This window comes from Sarcophilus harrisii, chromosome 1, assembly GCF_902635505.1.
Source record: "Sarcophilus harrisii chromosome 1, mSarHar1.11, whole genome shotgun sequence".
NCBI classification, from domain to species: domain Eukaryota; kingdom Metazoa; phylum Chordata; class Mammalia; order Dasyuromorphia; family Dasyuridae; genus Sarcophilus; species Sarcophilus harrisii.
In genome coordinates this window covers 278,016,108-278,040,289 of record NC_045426.1, presented here as the reverse complement: position 1 = coordinate 278,040,289, position 24,182 = coordinate 278,016,108, and the positions used below count along the sequence as shown (strand labels likewise).

General features: G+C 37.1%; 2 protein-coding genes across 3 annotated transcripts in view; one reads left to right on the top strand and one right to left on the bottom strand.

The window, feature by feature from the left end:
* HSDL2 (hydroxysteroid dehydrogenase like 2) overlaps positions 1–1,834 on the bottom strand; it is a 41,413-nt gene extending 39,579 nt beyond the window's left edge. Inside the window, exon 1 of one of the 2 annotated variants that reach the window (XM_031942953.1) lies at positions 1,632–1,834. In XM_031942953.1, coding sequence (XP_031798813.1) covers positions 1,632–1,648 — 17 coding nt within the window. In that variant the 5' untranslated portion in view covers positions 1,649–1,834. The remainder of the gene's footprint in view (positions 1–1,631) is intronic. The other variant, XM_012542724.3, reaches the window with a different exon arrangement.
* On the top strand, positions 1,485–22,538 carry LOC100923753 (methyl-CpG-binding domain protein 2-like). Its single transcript, XM_031942966.1, has 4 exons — positions 1,485–4,414; positions 7,573–7,806; positions 20,321–20,387; positions 22,461–22,538. Exon 1 carries the CDS (start codon positions 1,499–1,501, stop codon positions 1,958–1,960), a length of 462 nt encoding a protein of 153 aa, XP_031798826.1. The 5' UTR covers positions 1,485–1,498; the 3' UTR covers positions 1,961–4,414; positions 7,573–7,806; positions 20,321–20,387; positions 22,461–22,538.
* Positions 22,539–24,182: the final 1,644 nt, after the last annotated feature.

Sequence of the window (24,182 nt, the reverse complement as noted above, 5' to 3'; positions counted from 1 at the left end):
TTGAAAAGGGGAGGAGGGGAAGCTGGGTAAGGGGACACATTCCTTCTGAAATATTCTAGTTTAATGAGCAGACAAGTTGCAGTATTGCCAGTTGTGGCAAAGCAAGTTTCCATATGAACAGTTGTCTGTACAAATGAAATCATAGGTCTCAACCAAATAAAAATAGCACACAAGAGAATTCCAAATTATTATAGACTATGAATTTAATAATCTAATTATTCTGTATAACTAATAAACTTTCCCATGTTCCAAGAGTAGTTCATAGTAATTATCAACACAGAAAATTAAAACTTCATCCTAAAACCAAGGATGTTTGTGGAACTTGGTTAAGATATTAAAAAACAAATCAGTGCTAGATGTCCACAATATATCTCAAAATCATATTATTTTAACAATAATGTAAACATATCAAACACTTAGCTCAGGGCACAATATCTAAAGCTTACATGTTTCATATTTTTTTAAATAACTAAAAAATAAAAATGTTTTAAATCACTTAAGAAAAAATTTTTAATTATTCAGAAATTGAATGATTGAAACTAATAGGTCAATTAGATAGATGGCCACTGGTCTTTTAAAAAAAAAGAGATCACAATGAATAATTTCGTGTATGTACTGGTAGTTATAGTAACCTTTCACCTAAATAAAGATCTCACAGTTTTCCTGAGGGGGGGGGGGAAGCAAAGTAGCTATCTTATCTAGTCAAGATCACCAATAATACTGATAGATCTTCAGAGGGGAGGGCCCCAAAAACACAGAAAGGAAATTTCTGGAATCTCTTAAAAAAAAAGTTTGTTCTCTGAATTGGAATTTAAACTTTTGAAAGTTTTAAGCAACACTTAAGCTCCTCCCTTCATTCCTAATAAGTCTTTTCATGATTTCCTGGGTTTACCCCTAAAGTTAATTTAAAAAGTAACTTCCATTTAGAGTGTGGGACAATAAAAAAAAAAAAAAAGTTATACACCGGATTCCCTTCTGGAGAAGAGCGCATGTAAAAAAAAATGTATTCAAATAATGGGGATTTTTTCGGAAAAAGTCGCTTCCTTTAGGGGATCACACAGAGTTGTAACTCCGTAAGAGAGTTGTGAACATTACCCTCCTCTCCGTTTGGGGGTAGGGCAAGGAACAGTACAAGTCACTGTCACACAGAAGCCTCAGTTTGGGGGGAAGCTGGGAACAGGATTTGTAAAAAGCTAGTCCCGACTGGGGAAAGTAACCCCTTCTGGAGGGCGGGACCTTGCCCCTCCAGAGGGGACTTTGTAAAAAAGTCACCGTCCTTCCCTATTAGAGGGGTCTGTGTTTGAGGGGATGGTCCGTGGGGTCCAGCCAGGGCATGTGTCTGTGGGTATGTCTGTGGGCGTCGGGGGTCAGACTGGTTCGAACTGTTTCTCTTGTGTCTCCGAGTACTGTCTGTCTCTGTGGTGCGTTCGTGTGTCTATTTGCGCCGTCTGCGTGAGTAGTGCCTTTGCGGTGCGTCTCTGGGCTGTGTCCGTGGGGCATGATGGGCGCCTGTGTCTCCCGTGGGTCTATTTCCGGGCAACCCGTGCGCCTCCGCGCGTGCCGTGAGTCTGTGTGTGTCCGTGTCGCGGCGGAGGGTGGGCAGGGGGCTGGCCCGGCGAGCGGGCCCTTACCCGGTGTTGGGCAACATGCTTCCTGTGGGACTGGCGTGCGGCGCGGAGCAGTGGTGGGCCGATGGAGGACTCCTGGAGAAGAGTGGCAGCAGGCGCTGATTCTCCCGCTCAGGCGGAAGTGGCGGCAACGGAGAAGCAGCAGCTGCGGCGGCGGCAGCGGCGGCGACGGCAACGGCGGCAGCGGCGGCGACCAAGGCGGCGGCTGCGACCAGAGAAGGGGCAAGGAGTCGGGCACTGAAGCTCGTAAACGAGTGAAGCTCGGCCTGGGACTCCCGGGGTCAGCAGTGACAGGAGATAAACTTGGGGAGGGTGGAGGTGAGGTTGTGTGACCTTTAAGGTTAAGTCCCACGGCCGCCTTTCCCTGTACAAAGGTCACAAGACTCGCAGAGCCCGGATGATGATGTTAAATCTGCTGCAGCAGCAGCGGGAGCGGCGCGCTCCCGCCGCGCGCCACCCCACCCGACCCAGGCTCGCGCTCCCAGGCCAGGAGGAGGAGCATGCGTCAATCCGTTCCCCAGCGGTCTACGGCTGGCTCCGTGGGCCCTGCGCCCGGCCGGCCCAGCCAGCCAGCCCGCTAGCGCGCGCGCCTCGCGAGGCAGCCCCCGTCTACTCTGGCCCCGCCCCTGGTCGCGCGGGCACTTAACTTACCTTAACAATCGGTCTCCCCGCTGACGTCCGCGTTCCAGGCGCGTAGGCCCCCTCGCGCGGCTGAGCGCGATCACAGGCACCAGAATCCCGGCTGCCTGGCGCGCCACACCCCCAGCCCCGCCCTCCTTCTCCCGCCCCGGGGCTCTTCCTCTTTCTCCGGGTTTTCTCTCTGGCCAAGGTAGCTGGGGAAGGGCTAGAACCGACCAAAGTCAGGATCGGGGGTCATCGGGTGGGAAAAGGGACAGGAGAAAGAACGAGGGCAAAGGGAGAAGGGACCGGGAGGGAAACGACTTTAGCTGTCAGAGTTAGGGCTCCCACTCTCCGCGGGGGGGGGAGGGGGTCGTCTTCCGATTCCTGTGCCGTGCTCGGTTGCCTCAGCTGTCAAAAGAGTTGGTCTAGCGCAGAAATCCTTAACCCAGGCTTTATGAACTTAAACTTTTTTTTGATAATTTATTAAAATACAATTGATTTCCTCTGCGTTTTGTGTTAGGCAGAGTCTGAAAAAAGGATCTCTTAGGTCCCCAGTTGCCACAAGGGAGGAATCTTTAAATTCCATCCCAGCTTGAAATTCAGTAACTTTTAGGAAGCTCGTGGACAAACTAGGGGGTGTCTGGAGTAGGGCATCTCAGAGGTTGGATTCGGAAATCATATTTAAAAAGTTGAAGGAAATGACAAGTGTTTTTCAGCTTGGAGAAGAGATTTGATTGCTGCCTTCAAATTTTTAATAGGCCATTGGGATAGAAACAGATGAATTCTGGGTTACTCCACTGTAGGAGAGCATAGAGGTGTTTTCTATGCTGGGAGTTCCCTGAATCAATGAAATCAATGAAAAATCCAGAACTACCCTCACTCCCCCTTCCCACCCCCAAAATAGATGGTAATTGTGAAGAAACATTAAGAAAATATACAATTAAAAGCAATCAAGACTCGATTGTTTTATTAGGTAGTCGATATATTCCTTCAAAAGCTAAACCTCGTATATCATGATCTCCCTTTAGATCACAAATGTAGGATTGAAAAGGGCCTCATTTTACAGATATGAAAACTAAGGTAATGGAGGTTAGGCTACTTGACAACAAAGGTCACAGAAGCATCAGAGATGAGATTATGAATCCAGTGTTTTGATTGTTAGAGTCAGTCTTTTCACTATACATACTGTACCATTGGGTGGAATGTTGACCCTTTTCAGGGATCCAGTAATTTTTTTTTTCTTTTAGCTACACTATTCTGTTTCTTTTCTTTTTCTGCTGACCCCTTCTTAAGCTTCCCTATTTCAATCTTTCTGATTGGGGATTTGTGCTTTTATCTACATTTTCCTATCTCATGCATCTTTAACTGTTCTTTTTATGTAGATGTGACTCAAATCTATGTTCTAAACTCCTGTCTCATGCTTTCAGTTCTCCATTTCTTCACTGATAAACCTCAAAATCAAAGTGACTAAAATTAAACATCTTCCATTTATCCTTCCTATCCAGTTTCCTTTTCTTAAATAGTAAACTTAGCATTTATTAAGCACCTACTATATACCAGGTACTGTGCAAAATACTAGGGATGTCAAAAAAGGTTAAAAGCCAGTTCCTGTTCTCAAAGAACTTAGAGTGTAAGGAGGAAGACAACATACAACTATGTGCAAGCAAATAATTCATATTAGTTTGAGGTAACCAACAGAGGTAAGAGACTAGCATTAAAGGAAATAAGAGATGACTTCTTGTAGAACGTAAAACTTAAGCTGGGATATGAAGGAAGCCAGGGGAGCCAGGAGATAATGATGAGAGGCAGAGCATTCTAGGAATGGGGGACAACTAATAAAAATTCAAAGCCAGGAAGGAACAGCAAGGAGGCCAGTGTCACTGGAATACAAATTATATGGCATTGAGTAAAATATAAGACTGGGAAGGTAAGAGAGGCAGGTTATAAAGGGCCCAATAGAGGACTTTTTATCCTAGAAGTAATAAGAAGCCACAAGAAATTATTGAATGGGGATGGCACAGTTTGGGGTGGGGAGGAGATGAGGGATAACATGGTCAGATATGTGCTTTAGGAAGATCAGTTTGACAACTGAACAGAAAGTGGGTTGGAGTGGAGAGAGACCTGATGCAAAAGACCATCCAGAAGACTATATTACAGAAGTACAGGTATGAGGTGATGAGGGCCAGAACCAGGGTGGGTAGCAGTATTGTGGGAGAGAAGAGACAGTATACTAAAGACCTTATGAATTATAGATTAGAAAAAAAAAAAAATTGGTGCCATTGACACTGGGGAGGGGAAAGGTATAAAAGAAAAGTTGAAGTTGACATCCAGATTGCAATCCTGGAGAATGAGGAGGATAAAATTCTTTAAATTTTTCCTCTGGAGCCTAACAATAAAAGTCCAAGTACCTTGAATCAAACAAGTGTAAAGAGGTACATGTGTGTTGCCTATATATATCCATATGGCCAGCCTAGATTTGGCTTGCAGGAAAGCATGAATAGACATTTCTAGAGTACCTTCCACCCACTCTTTTCCAAAAAAGATATTGTTCCCACCTAGAAGAGAAGACAGAGATTGGCACCAGAGGTTGACTACTCTGCTCTTCTCAAAAAATGGATGCTAGATTGGAATTACATCTTTCTGTTCCCACCAAATATTGTTAGTCTAGAGAAAATAATTTTTAGGTTCAAGATGAGCTTTTTGGTTGCTATCCTTAACAAAGAAGTAGTGCCCCAAACTATATTTCCAAAGATTTACTTCCCACTAAATGCCATTCCCACAAAGGACAAAGATAGCAAATAAACCTATTTATTCTTGTCAACTGCAAACAGAAATAAAAGAAAGCATACAGATGAGTATATACTAGACAATATAAAGCTCAGAGTAAATGAGCTGTTCCATTGGGAGTAAGTTATCTGGGCTCAACTAAAAAAGTTCTAAATTTCACCTACATTTTCCCAAAAATCTCTTCACTCAGAGAACAGGGACATAAAAAAAGTCTGGAACTGTATGTACTTTTTATCAAAACCCTGAAGCCAAAAGGCCAGGCTCACTCCTCCCAAGCTCTTGACATCTCTGATTCTCAAATAGGCTAAGGTGTTGAGTAATCAAGCAAGATTTACCCATAAAGAGATCACCATGTAAATGACATTTGAGTCATAGATTACACAAAACTTTAATAAGCAATCTGGGAAGTAAAGAGAAATTAAGAAGCCTCTTGATGACAGTGAAAGAGGACTATAAAAGTTGTCTTGAAGCTCAACACAAAAAATACACAAACACACACAAAACAAAAAACAAAGGTTTTGGTAACTGGTCCCATTACTTCCTGACAAATAAAAAGAGAAGAAATGGAAGCAGTTTCAGATTTTATATTTTGGGGCTCAGAGATCATTGCAGGAAGCAATTTGCAATGATGGAATTAAAAGATGCTTCTTAAAAGGATAATTACGTCAAATCTAGACAGCACATTAAAAAACAGATATATTATCTTGTCAACAGAGGTCTATATATCTCTTCTGGGCCTTTTCCAAATTTCATACATAGCCCTTCCACTCTCACCTCTACTCTTTTATAGATCCCCTTAATGTGCTGATTTCTCCATTAGAATGTAAGCTCTTTATTATTTGCCTCACTTTATCTACAAACTGGATACAAAATAGCATCTACCTCATAGGGTTGAGAGGATCATATGAGATAAAACATTTAAAACACTTTGCAAACCTTATTCTATAAATTCTAGGAGGAGGCAAAGCATTCCATGGTCTGCTTTAGGAACAAGCAGACCTTAGGCATTGAGGCTAAGCTTTGATATATATGCTTGTGGCTACACAAGAAAATGAACAGTGAGTGGAGCCATAGTAGTGAGAGGTAACAGCAACAATGAGGCTGTAAATCTTGCTGGGACTAAATTGAGCCACTTGAGGAAGAATTCATCCAGAGAATGAGCATAAAGTATTATATTGTTATGCCAAGTTCTCTGCACCATTTGCTTGCTGGATCTTGGCTCTGGAAAACAAAATGCCTCCTAATACTAAGAAAAAAAAGGAATAGTCTTGACATGAAGGTCCTGACAATATGTATATAGCTTTCCCACTGGCTTGCAAATTCTTCAAGGGTACAGGGATCATGTTTCCTGCTAAGTCATATGTGTGTGTAACCAGGCATAGCAAAATATCTATCTAAAAATATTGTTATCAGTCACGGGGCTGTCTATGAAAAATATTCTCCAAATGCCTGCTCTTCACTATATAACCACATTGACTAACTACTACATTCCCCTGCTTCCTTTAACCTCCCCCCCCCTACCATTTTTCACCACTAAAGACAGGCTAAACTAGAGAAAGCTAAGTAGTACAGTAAATGCATTGTTGGATTCAGACTCAAAATGACCTGAGTTCAAATTTGTGTGATCCTAGCTAGGTAAATCACCATAACTTCTATTTACCTCACTTTATCTACAAACTGGGTACAAAAATAGCATCTACCTCATAGGGTTGAGAGGATCATATGAGATAAAACATTTAAAACATTTTTCAAACCTTATTCTATAAATTCTAGGTATTATTTTTGATGTTATTGTAGTTATGTTACCCAACAGAACTGCAATGTAAACAGCTTATCCCACTTCCTGTTTATATGCACTTCTCTCTCCCATTCTCTGGAATCATCTTTGCCTCCCAAAGCATTTCTATCTCTGACTCAAGTATGTTTCCTTTCTGTTCTCTTTTGATTGATTGATTGAAACCCTCCCTGGTACCCTGAGTTCTGTTAGATGAGCATATTGCCCCCAAACTGGGCTATCATATCACTTCTGGGCCTTTTCCAAATTTCATACATAGCCCTTCCACTCTCACCTCTACTCTTTTATAGATCCCCTTAATGTGCTGATTCCTCCATTAGAATGTAAGCTCTTTAAGATAAGGCACTTTCTTAGTTTGCTTACATTTATTTCCCTAGACTTGGTATGATACATGAGATATAGTAAGTGCTTAATAAAAGATTTTCCATTCATGCATAAATTTATTCTTTCATTCACCAGGACCAGTCTCCAATATTTTCTCTTTCAAAAAGTTGGGATTTGTTTTCCTTTAATTTCTAAAAAGGTACTTTCCAGCACCTTGTATACCACTGGGTAGAGATTTAACCTTTGGTATGTCAGAATTAAACTCTGACAAGACAAAGTTTTTGGTTTCCTTGGAGAGCCAGCTTCTGATGAGACTGATTCATATGAAGAAGATAGAGACAAGGATCAGAAAGTCTTATCTGCATGTGTTTCTGGTAGTCTCAAACAGATGCAATTCTTTATTACTATCTATTCCAGCACAGACTGAAAGACTCACACAGGAGATATGCACAGAGATTGTTGGGAAGAGAATGCTGTGATTGCAGTTTGAAGGAGAAGGGAGCAGAAGAAATGGTCACTGGGGTAACAGAGTAAAGAAAGGTGATTGGCTGTGGCTGGTGTTGAGTACAACTGGACTCCACAATGACTGTTGGCATTCTTGTCCACTGAGGGATGCTTACATCATATGACATCACATGACAAGAATATGAGGTATGAATTTTCCCCTTCCACATATCATGTGGATATGAAATGTCTTTTACCTTCTTTTCCATCTCCCTTTATGTATGGTAGGATGGATAAGTCTAATCCAGAAGGTTCTTTGTTTTGTGGGTTTTTTTTTATTTTGTTTTGTTTTTTGGTGGTGGTGGTTGTTCTTTAAAGTTGTTGTTTGATGTTTTAATTAGAATAAAACTGGCTTTAAAAAATAGAATAAAGCTGGCTTTCTCAAGTTATATCTGCTTTTACTTGTGAATTTAATTATTTGTGAAGATAATGGGGGTACAGCTAGGTGGTGCAGTAGATAGAGCACCAGCACTGAAGTCAGAAGGACCTGAGTTGAAATCTGATTTCAGACACTTAACACTTCCTAGCTGTGTGACCCTGGTCAAGTCACTTAACCCCAGTTGCCTCAGGGGAAAAAAAAAAGGAAAAAAAAGAGAATGGAGGTAGCAAAAGAGACAAATAGTAACTGGTATTCGTTTGTAGAAAAAGAGATCTGAACCCTCTATTTAACATGATAGGATACTGTGCTAGCTGGGGGTTTTGAATAAATGAGAATCTTATTGATATTTTTTTTTCATATTTTGTATAAATGTCCTAAAGCAGAGTAAAAGTGAAAATTTTCTGCTCTCATACTAAAGTGAGTCAATGATTATTGATATTTGGAAAGAGACTGGGTTGTCAGGTCATATTTCCTCCTTCATTTTTCTCCCTCTATACCATGAATTACGTGTAGAGAAAAATCTGCAAAAGTGGTGTCAAAAGGGCTGATGGGAGAAGTAGAACTCTCCAGTGCAAGGAGAAAAAGAATATCTATACATAACCTGGAGGGGAAAGTGTGAGTACATTTTTGCCTTCACTCTTCAAATTCAGAGAGCCCAGAGGTAATAACTTTTTCACATTAATTTGACAAAACCAGTAAAATAAGTTAACATATTGCCTCCTCCTCTGTCTTATGGAAGGAACAGTAAGTGATGTGAGGAGACAGACCAGAAGACAAAACTTAAGAAATGGTTTATACACTTATATACTAGAATACCAATACTCAAGTATTGGCAGTAAGCAAGGTTAACTGAAAGTCCTAAAGCAAAGAGATAAATTCTCATGTCACCTTCCACTGCACTTATACATCCAGAAAATTAAGCATGTTACAATCACATAGCTTTTTAAAAAAATAATATGGAGCTAAATATATAGCTCTATTAATTTTGTATATAAATTCTTCTCAAGGCTTCCCCATCCCAATATTTTTGTTATGGAATGACTCCTAATCCATAGGAACATATCACTTATAACTAGGGATAGCAAAATATTTAATTCCCTGCGCTCTATCCTCTACTCCTATATCTGGCTTCTGGATAAAAGAAAATTAGGTAAGAGCAAATTCCTTGCAGCTAACCAATCATGGGTATTCTAATATTTGTATGCTTAATGGTTTGGGTGACACTGGTCTGTGACATGATATTTCTTCCCTTGGAAATGATTCTAATTTATACCAGCACCCTTTAGTTGTTCCTGCTCTTTCTACATCATGCTGATAAAGCTTTCTTCCTATGCCTCCAGGGTGCTATCTAGAAAGTAGTCCTCCCCAGAACAACTCTTCACTAGAGGGATTTGGGGATTTTGGGAGAGCTAAGATTTATTGTATTAAACCAGTTTGCATTTTGAAAAAGTGCCAATTGGCAATATAGATAAATATTTAATTTTCTTTAAGACTGGTTAAGTCTTATTAATTAAGACTTCATTAAGAGCATAAATTTCTATTTATTAAAAATATCCACTTGTGGGTGGAAAATGCCATCTGCATCCAGAGAGAGAACTATGGAGACTGAATGCAAATTGATGCATACTATTTTTACTTTTTGTTCTTTTTTTTTTCTTTCTTTCTTGTATTTTTTCCCTTTTGTTCTGATTTTTTGCTCCCAACATGATTCACATGGAAACATAAAAAGTGAATGTACATGTATAACGGTAAGAAATTAAATGTATAGCAATATACACTTGCAAAAAAATTAAAAGAAAACATACTTTTGTGTTACCAAGTATTTTTCCTAAACATATTCAAACTTCTTTAAAATTATGACTTGTAACCATTAATGGAAAATGCCATCCACATCCCTGAGGGGATTGATGAGAGTGAGAAGTAAAACTGGCCATGATTTTGGACCAATTTGGGAATTTGTTTTTTCTTAACTATACTCATTTATTACAAAAGTTTTGTTTTTGTTTTGAGAAGAGAACAAGTGGAGAAACCTATTGTTAAAGGTCGTTTTTAGCTACAAAGAACAGAAGAAATAGAGGATGATAGTGAGGATGGTTTTTTCAGGTGGGGGGAACATGGGCATGTTTGTGGGCCTTAGGAAATGACCTAGTATACAGGGAAGGATTGAAAATAAGTGAAAGAGGTGACAGCTAGATGGCACAGTGTATAGAACACCAGCCCTAAAGTCAGGAGGAGGACTTCAGTTCAAATCTGGTCTCAAACACTTAACATTTCCGAGCTGTGTGACTCTGGGCAAGTCACTTAGCTCCAGTTGCCTCAGCAAAATAAATAAGTAAAAGAGTGAATATAATAGAGGGGAATTTCTATTGTAGGCGACAGAAAAGAATTGCTTGAACAAGTAGAAAATTAATCTTGCCAAGGAATACAGCTACTTCATCATATGAGACAAGGATAAAGGAAGAGACAATGGAAGAAGGCATTTAAGTGAAAGGAAATGAGGAAAAAAAGAGGAGAGGTTTACAGAGGGTGATCTCATTTTCTGTAAAATATAAGGCAAGGTTTTCAGCTGAGAGAGTAGGAGGAGGGATGAAAAAAATCTGAAGAAGTACTGTGGAGAGTGAGATAGTGAGTTGATAACGAAAATATAGTAAAATTACCTATTAGAAATAAGGGCCCAGTTTAGATTGTATAATACAAATTTGCAATGAACCCCCAGCCATAATAGTTGTGATTTACTCCACCTTTTATTCAGCAGCACATATGTATGATGGGACTGATTCAAGTCTGAGTCTTGGTTGGGCATAATCAATGATATAGTAAGGAAGATAGGGATTCAATAAAAAAGGTCAATATAGAGTTAAATTTGTTGTCATGGAATCAAGAGAGTGTCTAGAGCAGGAGAAATAACCTGGAAGAGGATAGAGGGGTCAAAGAATTAGAGTTCACAGTGTGAATGAAAAGTAGAGTTTTGTAAGGGAAGGACAAAGGAGAAAGTGAAAAGTCAAGAAGATAATATTTACCTAAGAAGATTTAGAATTCAAAGAAGTTATACATTTGTATATAATGGAAACCTTATGGATATGACCCATCTTTGTGTGTGGTTGAGGTGGGATGGAGAGTAGGGATACCTCAGTATCTCAATAGCAGAATCATCCAGACTATAGAAGACTAGGACTAAACCTGACCCATCAGACCTATCCAAAAGTGCTGGAGAAAATTGATCTAAGCACAAAGTTCCAATCCCAGAACAAAGAATGGAAATGAGTTAAAAAAAACAAAAAATAAACAAAAAAAATCAAACATAATGAAAAAATACTTTGGGGTTAGAATTCTAGGTCACAGGACAATAAGATCATAACTTAGAAAATATTTTCACTCTTCAGTAATTCTCATGAATCCCTAAAAGACAAATTGTGTGCTAGATGTGGAACAATTATGGTAGGATCTAAGGAGAAAAGAAAGATCTCCAACAAGTAAAAAATTAAAATTTTACTTTAACTAACATTTAACTTTAAGGCAATCCTTCAGCATTTCTACTCCACCCATCAGTGATATATACAAAATGATCCCTTCTATATCCTTAGTCCTCCTTTGATGTTCAGATTGTTGGATTTTCAGGCCCCTCTGTGACATTACTAACTGCTGAGGAACTCGAAAACTGAGTGTTCCTGTTCGAGTTGTACTTCTACAACTTATTCCCACATATGCATTGTTCTCTGGCTTTTCCAAAGGCCCCTCAAAATGGGTTTACAACTACCCTGGAGCTTTTTCAGGAGAGACCTCTACTTTTGTAAGATCTAGACAGAAAGCCTATATGATTCGTCTGTCTGTGGCACCTCTCTAGTCTTACAGGAAGATTATAGGCTTATTTACTTTTGCCAGCCAGCTTTGCTGGCAACCCCCTTTCCCATGAACTGCCAGCTTCAGGCCTAAGTGAAAAAAACCTCTTTAATATAGTTTCTCATTAGATTTCTGATCATTATTTCATGTGATGAGAATATCAAATTTTCGTTAGAGTATGTATGGGAGAATTGGGCAGCCTGCCTCCATTTAGACAGACATCATGACTGGAAAATTATTTTGTGCTTCCAAAACAAAACAGAATATGGGTACTTCAAGTCGACTCTTTCACCCTTGATTTAAAACTGATTGCTAGATAATACTGCCATAGTCTTCTTAAATTTATTCCAAATAAGCTTCTTATTTTGTGCAGTCTTAATTTCCTATGAATATAGTAAACCTTACTGAGCATATACTATGTGTATTAAGTTCAGGGCACACAGAGGCAAGATACATTTCCTGCTCCTAAAAACAATATAACATGAATACATATAAGCATATTTTATAACTTAATAAATGCAAAAAAGAAGTTCCAATAGAGTTGAAGGAGGGAAAAGATTTCAACAAGTAGAAGTATCAGAGATATGCTACATGGATTTCATGTTCCTGTTCATTTTTTCTTCTGAACAATTTGTTTCCATCAGTTTGTTTGCCTTAGGTTACTATCTGCTAAGCAAAAATCAGAATGAAGCTTTATCAGTATCAAATAGAGGACTGTGTATTTAATCAGATTCTAAGTAACAAAAGCTTTATTATCATGGTTATGAAATTTTCAATGTTCCTTTCACCTGAAAATTATTTTTCTAGATCAACAAAACTCTGCTCAGAGTTGTTTCAATAATACTGAATAATTCATTTGTAGAGTTTCTGTATACCTCATATATCTCCATAACATGAATTTTATGACACCTAAAAGAAAAGGCATCAGTTTTTGTTGTTGTTCAGTCATTTCATTTACGTCCAACTCTTTGTGACCCATTTGGAATTTTCCTGGTAAAGATACTAGAATGTTTTGACATTTCTTTTTATGGTTCATTTTACAAAAAAGGAAACAGAGGTAACCAGAATTAAGTATCTTGTCCAGGGTCACACAACTAGGAAGTGTCTGAGGCTTTGTTTGATCTCAGACCTTCCTGACTACAGGCCCAATGCTCTTATTTATTGCACCACCTAGCTGCCCATTAGCCCTTGAGCAGAGGACAATGGATTAATATCTAATCTAGATCACAGGGTAGATGATACTATGTGTAATAATAGTTAAAAGAGCAAAAAGAGTGACAAGACCTTTGTTTATGTTCCAGCTGTGCCAAATGTCATGACTGTAAATCACTGAATGTCTCTAAAACCTGTCTTGCATCATAGTGTTGTGAAAATGCCTTGTGAACTATAAAGCATTATCAAATATTACCCTTTGATCTATATTATATCTTATATAATTTATATGGTAGGTAAGAACTATAAGGAAGTAGTATGTTGTGATAAGAGTAGTAGAGTATAGTATAGAGTAGTAGTATAAAGGGAGTCAGGAGACTCATGCTGAGATCTAAGGGAGTTTTTGGCACAATATTAGGAAGAAACTTTGAACAATAAGTAATAAGAGCCATTGTGATATAATAATAAAAAGTAACATGTGGCTTTATTCTCAGAAGATCCTGGTTCAAAACTTGCTGTTAACACTTCCTCCCTATCTGGGTGGCCTTGAACAAGACCTCAGTTTCCTAGTCTGTAAAATAGAGAGATTGAATGAGATAGTCTTTAAAATCCCTTCTAATTTTAAATCTAGATAACTAGTGAATATTCTTATATTGAAAGTGTTCAAGCAGAGGCCAAATTAAATAGTAAATATTACTTGATTGAATTAATACATAAATTGATGATCATTTATTAGTGATGTAAGTAAGGAGTTAGACTAAACTAAATTGATGGGCATCTCCAAGAAAAGAGGTTTCTGCATAGTAATGGATTTGGGAGACAGATTACAAGGAATTAGATATTAAGTAAGAAGTGAGGCAATGGAGAGTGTGTATAGACTACTTTTTTCTTGGAATTTAAGAATTTAAGGGATGTGGAAACATACTGAAACTCTCCCCCATATTCCTGTTTCTTTCTCTCTTTAGAATACACATTAAAAAGTAATATTAGGGCAGTATTTTAGTTTAAAGTCAGTCCTTGGGTCTTATTTATCTATCTTGGAAATTTTATCAGTCTTTAACTCAAAGAAAGGAAGCAAGCATTTAATAAGTGCTTTCTGTATACTGGGCACTATACTATATATCTCATTTGATCCCCACAACAGCACTGAAAGTTAAGTGCTGTTTTACAATTGAGGAAACTGAAGCAGACAGAAGTTAAGTGACTTGCCTACTTGTACAACTAGTAAACATCTGAGGCTGAATTAGAATTCAGGTCTTCCTGCCCCAGGGCTTTCCACTGTACCATCTAGTTGGTTCATTAAATAAATACTGCAGCAATGTACCCTGCATTAAATCTAAAGGTCTAACCACATTTTGAAGGAAATGGGGGAAATAATTCAGGGAGAAAGGTGCTTGGGCAAGAGCCAAGAGGTTTTGATTCATCCACTTAGGAGTAATACTCTTTCCCCATTCCCCCACTCCATGCCTCATGTGAATTAGGATAATAATCAAACCAAGAAAAAGATTAGTTATCTCAATCAGCAAGTTATTTTATCTTGAATAGGTGAAAAGGACAATCCTTAAAGTATATGTAGCAGCCATACCTTGGTAAACTGCCTCAGCTGATGGGCTAAATCAGGTTTAAGGTAACCAATGGGTCTCAAACAAATCAGTGATGCAAGGAGATGTCTAGCATGTGAAGATTTTCTCCAGCAGAATGGGCAGATGAGAACAATTTGTTCCAGTATTCATGAAAGTAGCTGAAGCAGAGGCTGCATAGCACTTACATTCAGACATTGAAGGCACAAGGCCATCCACTTATCTCAGGTCATCACCACTCGTCTTAACTTTTGTCCTGTCACTGGACTTGACTCTGAAAGAGAGTGAGACCAAAAGATTTGTGTCACTCTGCTTTACTTAAATCCAATTCGTGCACGAGTCATGATAGCATCCTATGCTGTCATTGGTCCCCTTTGAAAATGAAGGATGATCAACAATATTTGTTCTGTATCAAACTTGTTTTCACATCATTGTTTGCTTGTTGTCTTCCCCGGTAGATTGTGAGCTCTTTGAGGGGAGGGACTGCCTTTTGCCTCTTTTTGTATTCCCAGCTCTGGCACATTATAGGTGCTTAATAAAAGTTTATTGATTATTACTATGTGCCAGAAACTCTGCTAAGCATGCTTTCTAAAGGTATGCCAAAAGTCAAGTGATTCTTGTTCTGTTGATGAGGAAAATATTAACTGAACTTGTATCTTTCAACTGTTCTTATTGGGGTTCTTATTTGTTTACTATCTAGGAATGCTATAAATTTTAATTAAAAAAAAATTAAGTTAAAATGATTTCCAAGAGCAAGTACTTTTCTTCCTCTCGAATAAAAAAAAATGTTTAGTTTGGAAATGTGACAGGGGTCTGGCAAAAGTAAGTCTCATCTTTGGAGAATGCTCTGACTGCTGCCAAACCCTGAAAAAACATGATGACAAGTGATGGAAAGGCCTTACTTCAGAATCTGGAGCACAGGCAGAAATCTGTAATTCTGGTTAGTAACCTTGAGATAAATTATTGATTAGCTTCTAAGTCTGAATTGAGCCTTATTCAAAAGGTATAAACAGGTAAAGCAGGCCTCTTTTGCTTCCTCTCTTCTGTCTATCTATGTCCAAGGAAGAAAGTACACTAGGATTTTTTTTTGGGGGGGGGGAGATGGGAAGAGAGGCCTCAGGCTTTTGTAGCCCAAACAAGGCTGTGTTATATAAATAGTTGGCATGCTTGTGAATGCTGATTATAACATATTCAGGGTGAGCATTTATACCTCAGAAATTAGTAAGTGCTATAAAAATCAGTATATGATTTATTGTTTTATTGATTATCAAGACTTAAGAAAGTAATGGAGAAAATGTTAATAATGCAGATTAAACTTTTAAATGTGTCATGCATACATTTCCCCCCAAAAAGTTAGCTATTTAATATTTGTCAGGTCATCCCTGGAAGCCTTTATGTAATCCAAAAACACATGACTATACTGTTGCTTCTGTCTCTATTGTATCTGTTCATAATCTTTAATGAGAGAATTTGAGATTATTAAAACCTTGTGAGCTTTGAAAGGTCAGAACAGTGTGTGCCAGAAGTCTAGAAGCTGAATTCCATACCATGTCAGAGAGTGATAAACGGACCATAGAAGTATAATTTGTTATTGGGCCAGTACTAGAAGCAACTACTAACACTTTTGAGAATTCAAGATCAATTAAAATAGGCAATAAGAAAACAAAACTATCATTCTTTGCAGATGATATGATGATATATTTAATCATCTAGAAACTAATTGAAGCAATTAACAACTTTAGCAAAATTGCAGGATATTAACTACATAAATCATCAGCATTTCAACAAATGTACCAACAAATGCAGCAAAAAGAGATAGAAAGAGAAAAATTCATTTAAAATAACTACAGACAATACAAAATACTTGTGAGTCTTCCTGCCAAGACAACACAGAGACTATATGAATATAATTATAAACATATTTTACATAAATAAACATAGATCTAAGTAGTGCAAGATTTCAAACAGCATTACAAAATAGTGATTATCAAAACAATCTGATATTGCCTAAGAAATAGAATACTGGATCATTGGAATAGATTAAATATACATGTAGTATATGTATATAGTAATGTATGTAGTAATGTAGTGATGTAGTAATGTAGTAATAATGTAGTAATGTGCCTTTGGTAGTAATGTAGTAATAATGACCATAGTAATCAAAATAATAGTAGTAATCTAATCTAAACTCAAAGATCCAAGTTTTGGAGACAAGAACTCACCATTTGACAAAATATGGCTAGAATTCAAAGTCACTCCCATGCTATGATAACTCAGAAACTAACTTTGGTAATGCAATAATAGTAATAGTATTTATATAGCATTGTTGAGTTATAAAACACTTTGTTGTATAGTATCTGTATTACACCAAAAAAAATCACAGGGATACATTGCAAATCATTTCTAGCAAACAGTACCAAGTTAAACAATTATACATCTAGTTATAATGCTTATTCAAAATTATCTCATAATTTTCTACACCATTAGCATTAAAGTACAGAGTCATTCATTATACAAAAGAACTGCTTTTTATTTAAAAAAGATAGGGACCTAAATATTTTTAAACAAGTAGTGTAAGTTCCATGGAGGCAAGGACTATTGTAACTAGTCTAATTTTTGTACTTTTCCTATTGTACCTAGCACAATACTCTACACATAATAGGAACTTAATTTTTGTTGAATAAATAAATGAAGTTTGAATGAATTTATATTTGTAGTTTTTAAAAACCTTGGATCAAATTTAAAATTATGTGATTCTATAATATGGCATCTTCAAAGGCTGAACATAGTTTTGAAAGCTTCTATTAAGTAAATAGAAGTTTTTCAGTAACCACAAATATAATTTTATTCAAGGGTAGTACTGCCTCCAGGGCTTCTCTGCTAACTTAAACATGCACTCACAGAGAGTCAATTGACCGCCATTCTTCTCAGATTTCTAGGGATGACCTTAGGGAATTGGATTTTTCTAGTACTGTCACACATTAGGCTCCACCAGTATGCTTCCCACTGATTATCAGATAGACTGAATTAGCTTTTAGAAAGTATATATCATATACTTTATATATAAAGATATATCAAGGACAATGAGTACAGAATTAAGTCTTCCAAACTGGAGTCACTTTCTCTTCCCTGCACAAAATCCCAAGTTATAATTATAATAAAATGGTAGTGGGGAAGGCAGAGCTATGATGGAGGTGAAAAGGCATGAACTCTCCTGAATTCTCTCCCATTCCCCTTCAGATACCTTTAAATAATGCTTAAAATAAATTCTAGAGCCCAGAACCCACAAAAGGATGGAGTGAAACAATTTTCTAGCTTAAGACAATTTAGAAGATTGGCAGAAAAGCTCTATTTTACCAGTGCAAGAGTGGAACACAATCCAGCCCAGGCCATCCCAATGCACATCAGTCCTAGTAAACCAGGAACAAGCCTTAGAAGTGACTGAATTAGTGGCAGCAGTAACAGTCCCCATTCCTCTCAGCCCACAGTTTATAAAGGGGTTGGGCAACTGGTCAAAAGGGGATTACAGGAGTCCCTTTTTTGCCACCAGGGGGCGGGCTCTTTTGCACTGCCCATACTTGGATCTGGATTGCAGTCTTTGGTCTCAGTCCCAGGACAAGGAGGAGCACTAGAACTTTAGAGCTTGCAGCCTCAATGTAGTAGGAATCCTGGCACAGTTACAGAGTGGGAAAGAGTGCTTGTAGTCTCTCACAGACCAGTGTACAGTACAGGATACACCTTTCCCTGGATCATACCACCTTGGAAGAACTGGTTCCCGGAATTATCTCTGAAAATAGCTATTCAAAAAATCTGAGGCTGAGAATAGTGCTCCCTCAGTTCTGCAAGCAGAGTCCCATTTTATCATAAAGTTGAAAGTCAAGATATAGATTAGAAAATGAACAAACAGCAGAAAAAGATCCTGACTATATGTTACGATGGTGACAAGCATGTTCAAAACACAAACTCAGAAGATGACAGTAAAGTCAAATCTACATGCAGGGCCTTAGAGAAAATAATATGGATTGACTCCAGGCTTTGGAGGAGTTAGAAAATAATTTTAAATATCAAGTTAGAGAAATAGAGGACAAATTGGGAAGAGAAATGAGAGTGGTACAAGAAAATGATGAAAAAAGAGTCAACAGCTTGGTAAAGGCACCAAAAAAATCCAGAAGAAAATTGTGCCTTAAAAAACAGAATAAACCAAATGACAAAAAAAAAAAAAAAAAGACACAAAAATCCAATAAAGAGAAGAATGTTTTGAAAAGCAGAATTGACCAAATGGAAAAAGATGTACAAAAATTCGTTGAAGAGAACTTATTAAAAAGAATTAATCAAATGGAAAAATAGGTTCAAAAATCCACTGAAGAAAAGAGTTCCTTATAAGTTAGAATTGGCCAAATGGAAGCTAATGACTTCATAAGACATCAAGAAATTATTTTTAAGAAAGAAAAAAAATAAAAGACAATGTGAACTATCTCACGGGGAAAAAAAAACAACTGACCTAGAAAATAGATCTAGAAGAGATAATTTAAGAATTACTTGGCTATCTATTAGCCTTAATCAAAAAAGGGCCTAAACATCATCTTTTATGAAAGTTTCAAGAAAAACTGCCCTGATATTTTAGAATTGAGGATAAAATAGAAACTGAAAAAATCCACCAGGCATTCCCTGAAAGAGATCCTAAAAATGAAAACTCCAAGGAATATTATATCCAACTTCTAGAACTCCTAGGTCAAGGAGAAAATATTGTAAACAGACAAAAAGAAACAATTCAAATATCATGCAATCTCAATCAGGATAAACAAGATTTAGCAGTTTCTACATTAAAGTATTGGAGGGCTTAGAATATGATATTCTAGAAGGCAAAAGAGCTAGAATTACAACCTAAAATCACCTACTCAACAAACTGAATATATTTCTTCAGGGGAAAAACAGATACTCTGTTAAATAGAGGATTTTCAAGCATTCAAGCATGATGAAAAGACCAGAGCTGAATAGAAAAGGTGACTTTCAAATAAAAGAATCAAAAGCATAGAAAGGTAAATAGGAAAGAGAAATCATATGGTATTTAATATAATTAAACTTTATATTCCTACATGGAAAAATAATACTTGAAACTCCTAAAAGCTTTCTACTAGGACAGTTAGAAATAATATAAGTAGACAGAAAGCACAGGTATGAGTTGAATACGATGGAAACAATAGTTCACTATTTTTCTTAACAAAATCCAATTTATGAATATAATGTAATATTTTATTGTGTCATAAGAAATAACAAAAGGGTTAGTTTCAAAGAAACTTGGAAACACTTGTATGACCTGATGCAGAAAGAAGTGAGCAGAACTAAGACAATGCATTTATTATTAGGACAAATCACTTTTGAAAGACTTTCTGACTCTAATCAATGCAGTGACCAACCATAATTGCAAAAGGACCAATACAAAACCATGACACCCATCTCCTGAGGGAGGTATATACATGTATATTTCTATACATGACCAATATGGGAATTTGTTTTGTTTGGCTATGCATATTACAAAGATTCTCTTTCTTCTTTCCAATTGTGAAGGAAAGTGGGATTAGTAAATGTTAACTTAAAAAATTCTTTTTAAAGAAAAGGAAAGGCTTTAAGTGAGTGCTTTATTGTTTTATATGTACAATGTGTTTCAGTATCTCCTCACAAGATGTCTCATCCCTGTTTTTTACTGTAGGTGCCAAAGAGGAGGAAGGGAGAAAGGGGCAAAGACTCAGCTATCATAAAGAACAACTATCCAACAGGTCACAAATTCTAGTTTAGATTTCTTTACCTTTGTGTATATATGTCATGGATCCCTTTGACAGTTTGGTAAAACTGATGACACTTTTTCAGAATATTTCTTAATTTTAAAAAAGTGCAGATTACAAAGGAAATCAATTTATATTTAAATAGTTATCAAAATACTTTTAAAAAGAAAGTTCAGAAACTCCAGTTTAAGAACTTCTAAGTCTAGTAGACTTTTTAAAAGAAAAAAAAAGTTTTGGTTTTTTTTCATCTCTTTCTATTGGAAATCTCTAGCTCTGGATCTGTGAGATGAAAGCATATGCTTGGTAGTTGCTTTTTCATTTTGAATTAGAGACACCATTTCGTCAAGGTTCTGATGGCAACATAATACAGGGAACCAGTCACTGAATAGCGAAGAAATGAGCTTGATGGCTAGGTGATGGGTGGTTAATTATGAAGGAAGGGTTTGAGGAAAAGCTACTTTAGTCAGATGATTTTCCCTTTTTTAACCAAGCAATACTGGCACAAAATTTTTAGGCATGCTCCTTTCTATGATAACAAATAGAAGTGGAGCACAAAAGATATGGGAATGAGATTCCAGAACCTGCCCATGAGTGGTGCTGCTGCTCTGAAATTCTATCCCCCTCTGTCTTTTATTTTTCAATTTTGCTTCAGTAAATTTACTTTAATCCAAGTATGAGTCATCCTTTTGAGCTCACACCAAAGTGGGGAAGAGAGAATGAGGAAATAAATGGAATGAGGAAACAAGCCAAGATAATTATGGTTGTTGAGGGAATTAATGTATGCTCCTTCAAAAAGATAAGAATCTGGGAAAAGCTTCTGGTTTTGAGCCAGTGCCCATAAGCCAAAATTATGATTCCTGTCAGCACATACACGGTGAAAGTAAGTTGGTATGGTTTGAGTTTGGAGCCCCACCTAGTGGCTTTGACAGATTTGTACTCTATGCAACTATTCTAGCCACCTTCCTTTCCCTTATAGTGTCCATGTAATGCATGATTCATATTGAAAGAAGGGAAGTGGAGGAGAAGAGGTTATCTGCTTTTGCATGGTCATATACACTTTACAAATGTAATGGTATGAAGGGATAAGGAAACAGGAGACTGTCCCCCTCTACTCTGTTTAGAGCAAACTCTGTGGAATGTTGAACCTGTTCTTCTAGGAAAATGTTGAGAGAACATGGTTTTGTAGTATGACACAACAAACTCTTGGTGATACCTTAGTCCTCTCCCTATCCTATAACAATGGAAATAGAATAGGGTTCTGATGTTGCATCAGTTAAAGGGACAGCTTCTATCTCCTTTCTGATTCTGTGCTTCCAATGAGGGGTGCAAAAGGGATCATGTCCTTCTTTTCAGTCCAATGTCTAGGAAGACTTGGCAGCTAAAGCAAGGGCCTGATTATGTAAACTGGATCTGGACCTTAGAACTCTAGCTGCCTTTTCTGCTTTGTAATTCTTTACTGAGTATAAGTGATGAATATAATCCTAAAACGGGCATTTCTAGTTTTAGTGTCAGCTTTGTGAATTCAAGTGATTTTGAGTCCCTTAGTTAGAGCTGACTGGGATCTATATCAAAGAGGATGCCACCAGCAAAAAAATAAACCCAATCACTTTCCTGGCTTGTCAGATGACAGAGAACTAAGCAATTGTCTGGATAATGCAGAACTAAGGTGACATGCAAAATGCCCATTGATGATTTTTGAAAATTACTTTTTTTTTTTATGTTTATGTCTCAACTTCTTATTAGGGTATAATGGTAGTTTAGCTTGTTTACTTTTTTCTATTATTGCCGGTTTGTGAGTCTTTTGTGTCAAGCATTTCTTTTTTTGCATGTGTGGAGAAAATAAATAGCTGTTCTATGGTTGATTTATTTATATCTTGTGTATATTTTGTATGTTCTCTCCCACATTCGACTTTGAATTTCTTGAGAAGAAGAACATTTTTTGTCCCCTTTTTTGTATGGTCAGGCTTGGCACAAAGCTGACATATGGTAATCAACTTAACAGCTAGTTGACTGACTCACTAACATTGCATACCTTTGTAAATACCTTTCTATATCTCCTTTTTACAGATCAACTGAAGCCATACATACATTTTGAGTTATCTTCCCCTCTCACATTCTACCAAGATCATAGAGTGGAGCTGCAAAGAGCTGAAGGTGAAAAAAAGAGCCTTAATGTGGTGAGAAAAAGAACCTTAGTGTCAAGTAAGAAATTGAAAGACAATTCTCCTTGGACTCTGAAGAGATTATTTGTATTGTTGCATAAGGGACAGAAAGAAATCCTATTTGCTTAGTAAATTTAGTTTGCAAATCATTTTTAAAAGTTTCTTTTTTAAAAATGGCTCTCTCCCCCTCAAAAAAAAAAAATGGATCTTCAAATGGAAATGGCTCCTAACTCTTTCCCTTTAGCTAAGTATTTGTAAACAAACACTTTAGTATTCTGAGTCTTAAGGCCAAAACTCCAAAAGTAATGCAAACCATCTCTCCAAATATATCTTTTCAGTTTGGGAGTGACTGTGTATCAGATTTTCTTAAAAGGACAAATCTATGTTGCAAATTGCACCCAACCTTTCAGGCTACTTTGTGTATCTTATCATTTATTCCCAGTGTACAATTTAGTAATGGTATATCACCCCAGCTCACATTCCCAATCACAGAAATACTCTAAAAACCTTCCTAAAGTGTGGGGTTGGATTCGAATAGAAAGTTCCTCTCTAATCTCCAATTTCTGCAGAGGGTTTTTGGACTAGGTTAGTGATAGAGAAATATTTTGGAAGTGAAGGGCTGAAGGTGAAAGTGAATCACAGCATTTCAAACTACTCTGAAGTGGTCTAGAATTACTTCTAGGTTCTGGTCCTGATTCAATATTGATCTGGGTATATAAAAAGTAAATGGAATATTAATTATTAAAGTTATGGCATTCTCAATTGGTTGAACATCCCATGACCAGAAATTTTTTTTCTATAATAACCTTTTAGGCTACCCCAGGTTTAAAGTACTATGTGGGTCCCTACTTTGAATATTATAGCTCATAAAGACCTGTGAGGTAATGTGGTTACTTTTCAGTAGTCTACCAGAGGATACGAGTCTCTCAAAGCAATATCTATCCATCACATCCAGTCTCATTACATCTAGTAGTTTCATTAATTGAATTTGGTGACTCACTGGAATACTATGCCCTTCTTAGAGTACTAACATCTTTCTTAGGTTAGTTTCTTTACTGATAAGCCAGTATTCATTTTTATTACACTTTGAAGAGAATTGCAATTTTTTTTTTAACAAATTGAAAATTTGTGGTAACTGCACTGAGCAAGTCTATTGATGCTATTTTTTTCCAGCATGTGCTCACATCATGTCTCTGTGTCACATTTTGATAATTCTTGAATACTTCAAACTTTTTCCATTATTATTATATTGTTATTTGATGTTACTATTGTTATTGTTTTCAGGGACCATGAACCATGCTCATATGAACTTAATCAATACATGTGTGTATTCTCACTGCTCTACCAACCTGCTGTTGCTGTCTCCCTCTCCTCAGGCCTTTCTATTCCCTGAGACACAACAATATTGAAATTAGGCCAATTAATAAAAGAGGATAATAGCCTCTAAGTGTTCAAGTGAAAGGAAGCCAATTGGCAAATTTCATTTTTGTCCTACTTAAAGAAATGTTGACAGCCATCTCAACCTTTAGCAACCACTATCTTGATCAGTCAACAGTCATTAACACTGGCAAAATTTTCCACCAGTAAAAAAACAAAACAAACAAATAAAAACTACAACTCACTCAAG

Bases quoted from the DNA above. Each gene is read 5' to 3' on its own strand.
- LOC100923753 (XM_031942966.1), top strand. From the start codon at position 1,499: ATGATGGGCGCCTGTGTCTCCCGTGGGTCTATTTCCGGGCAACCCGTG.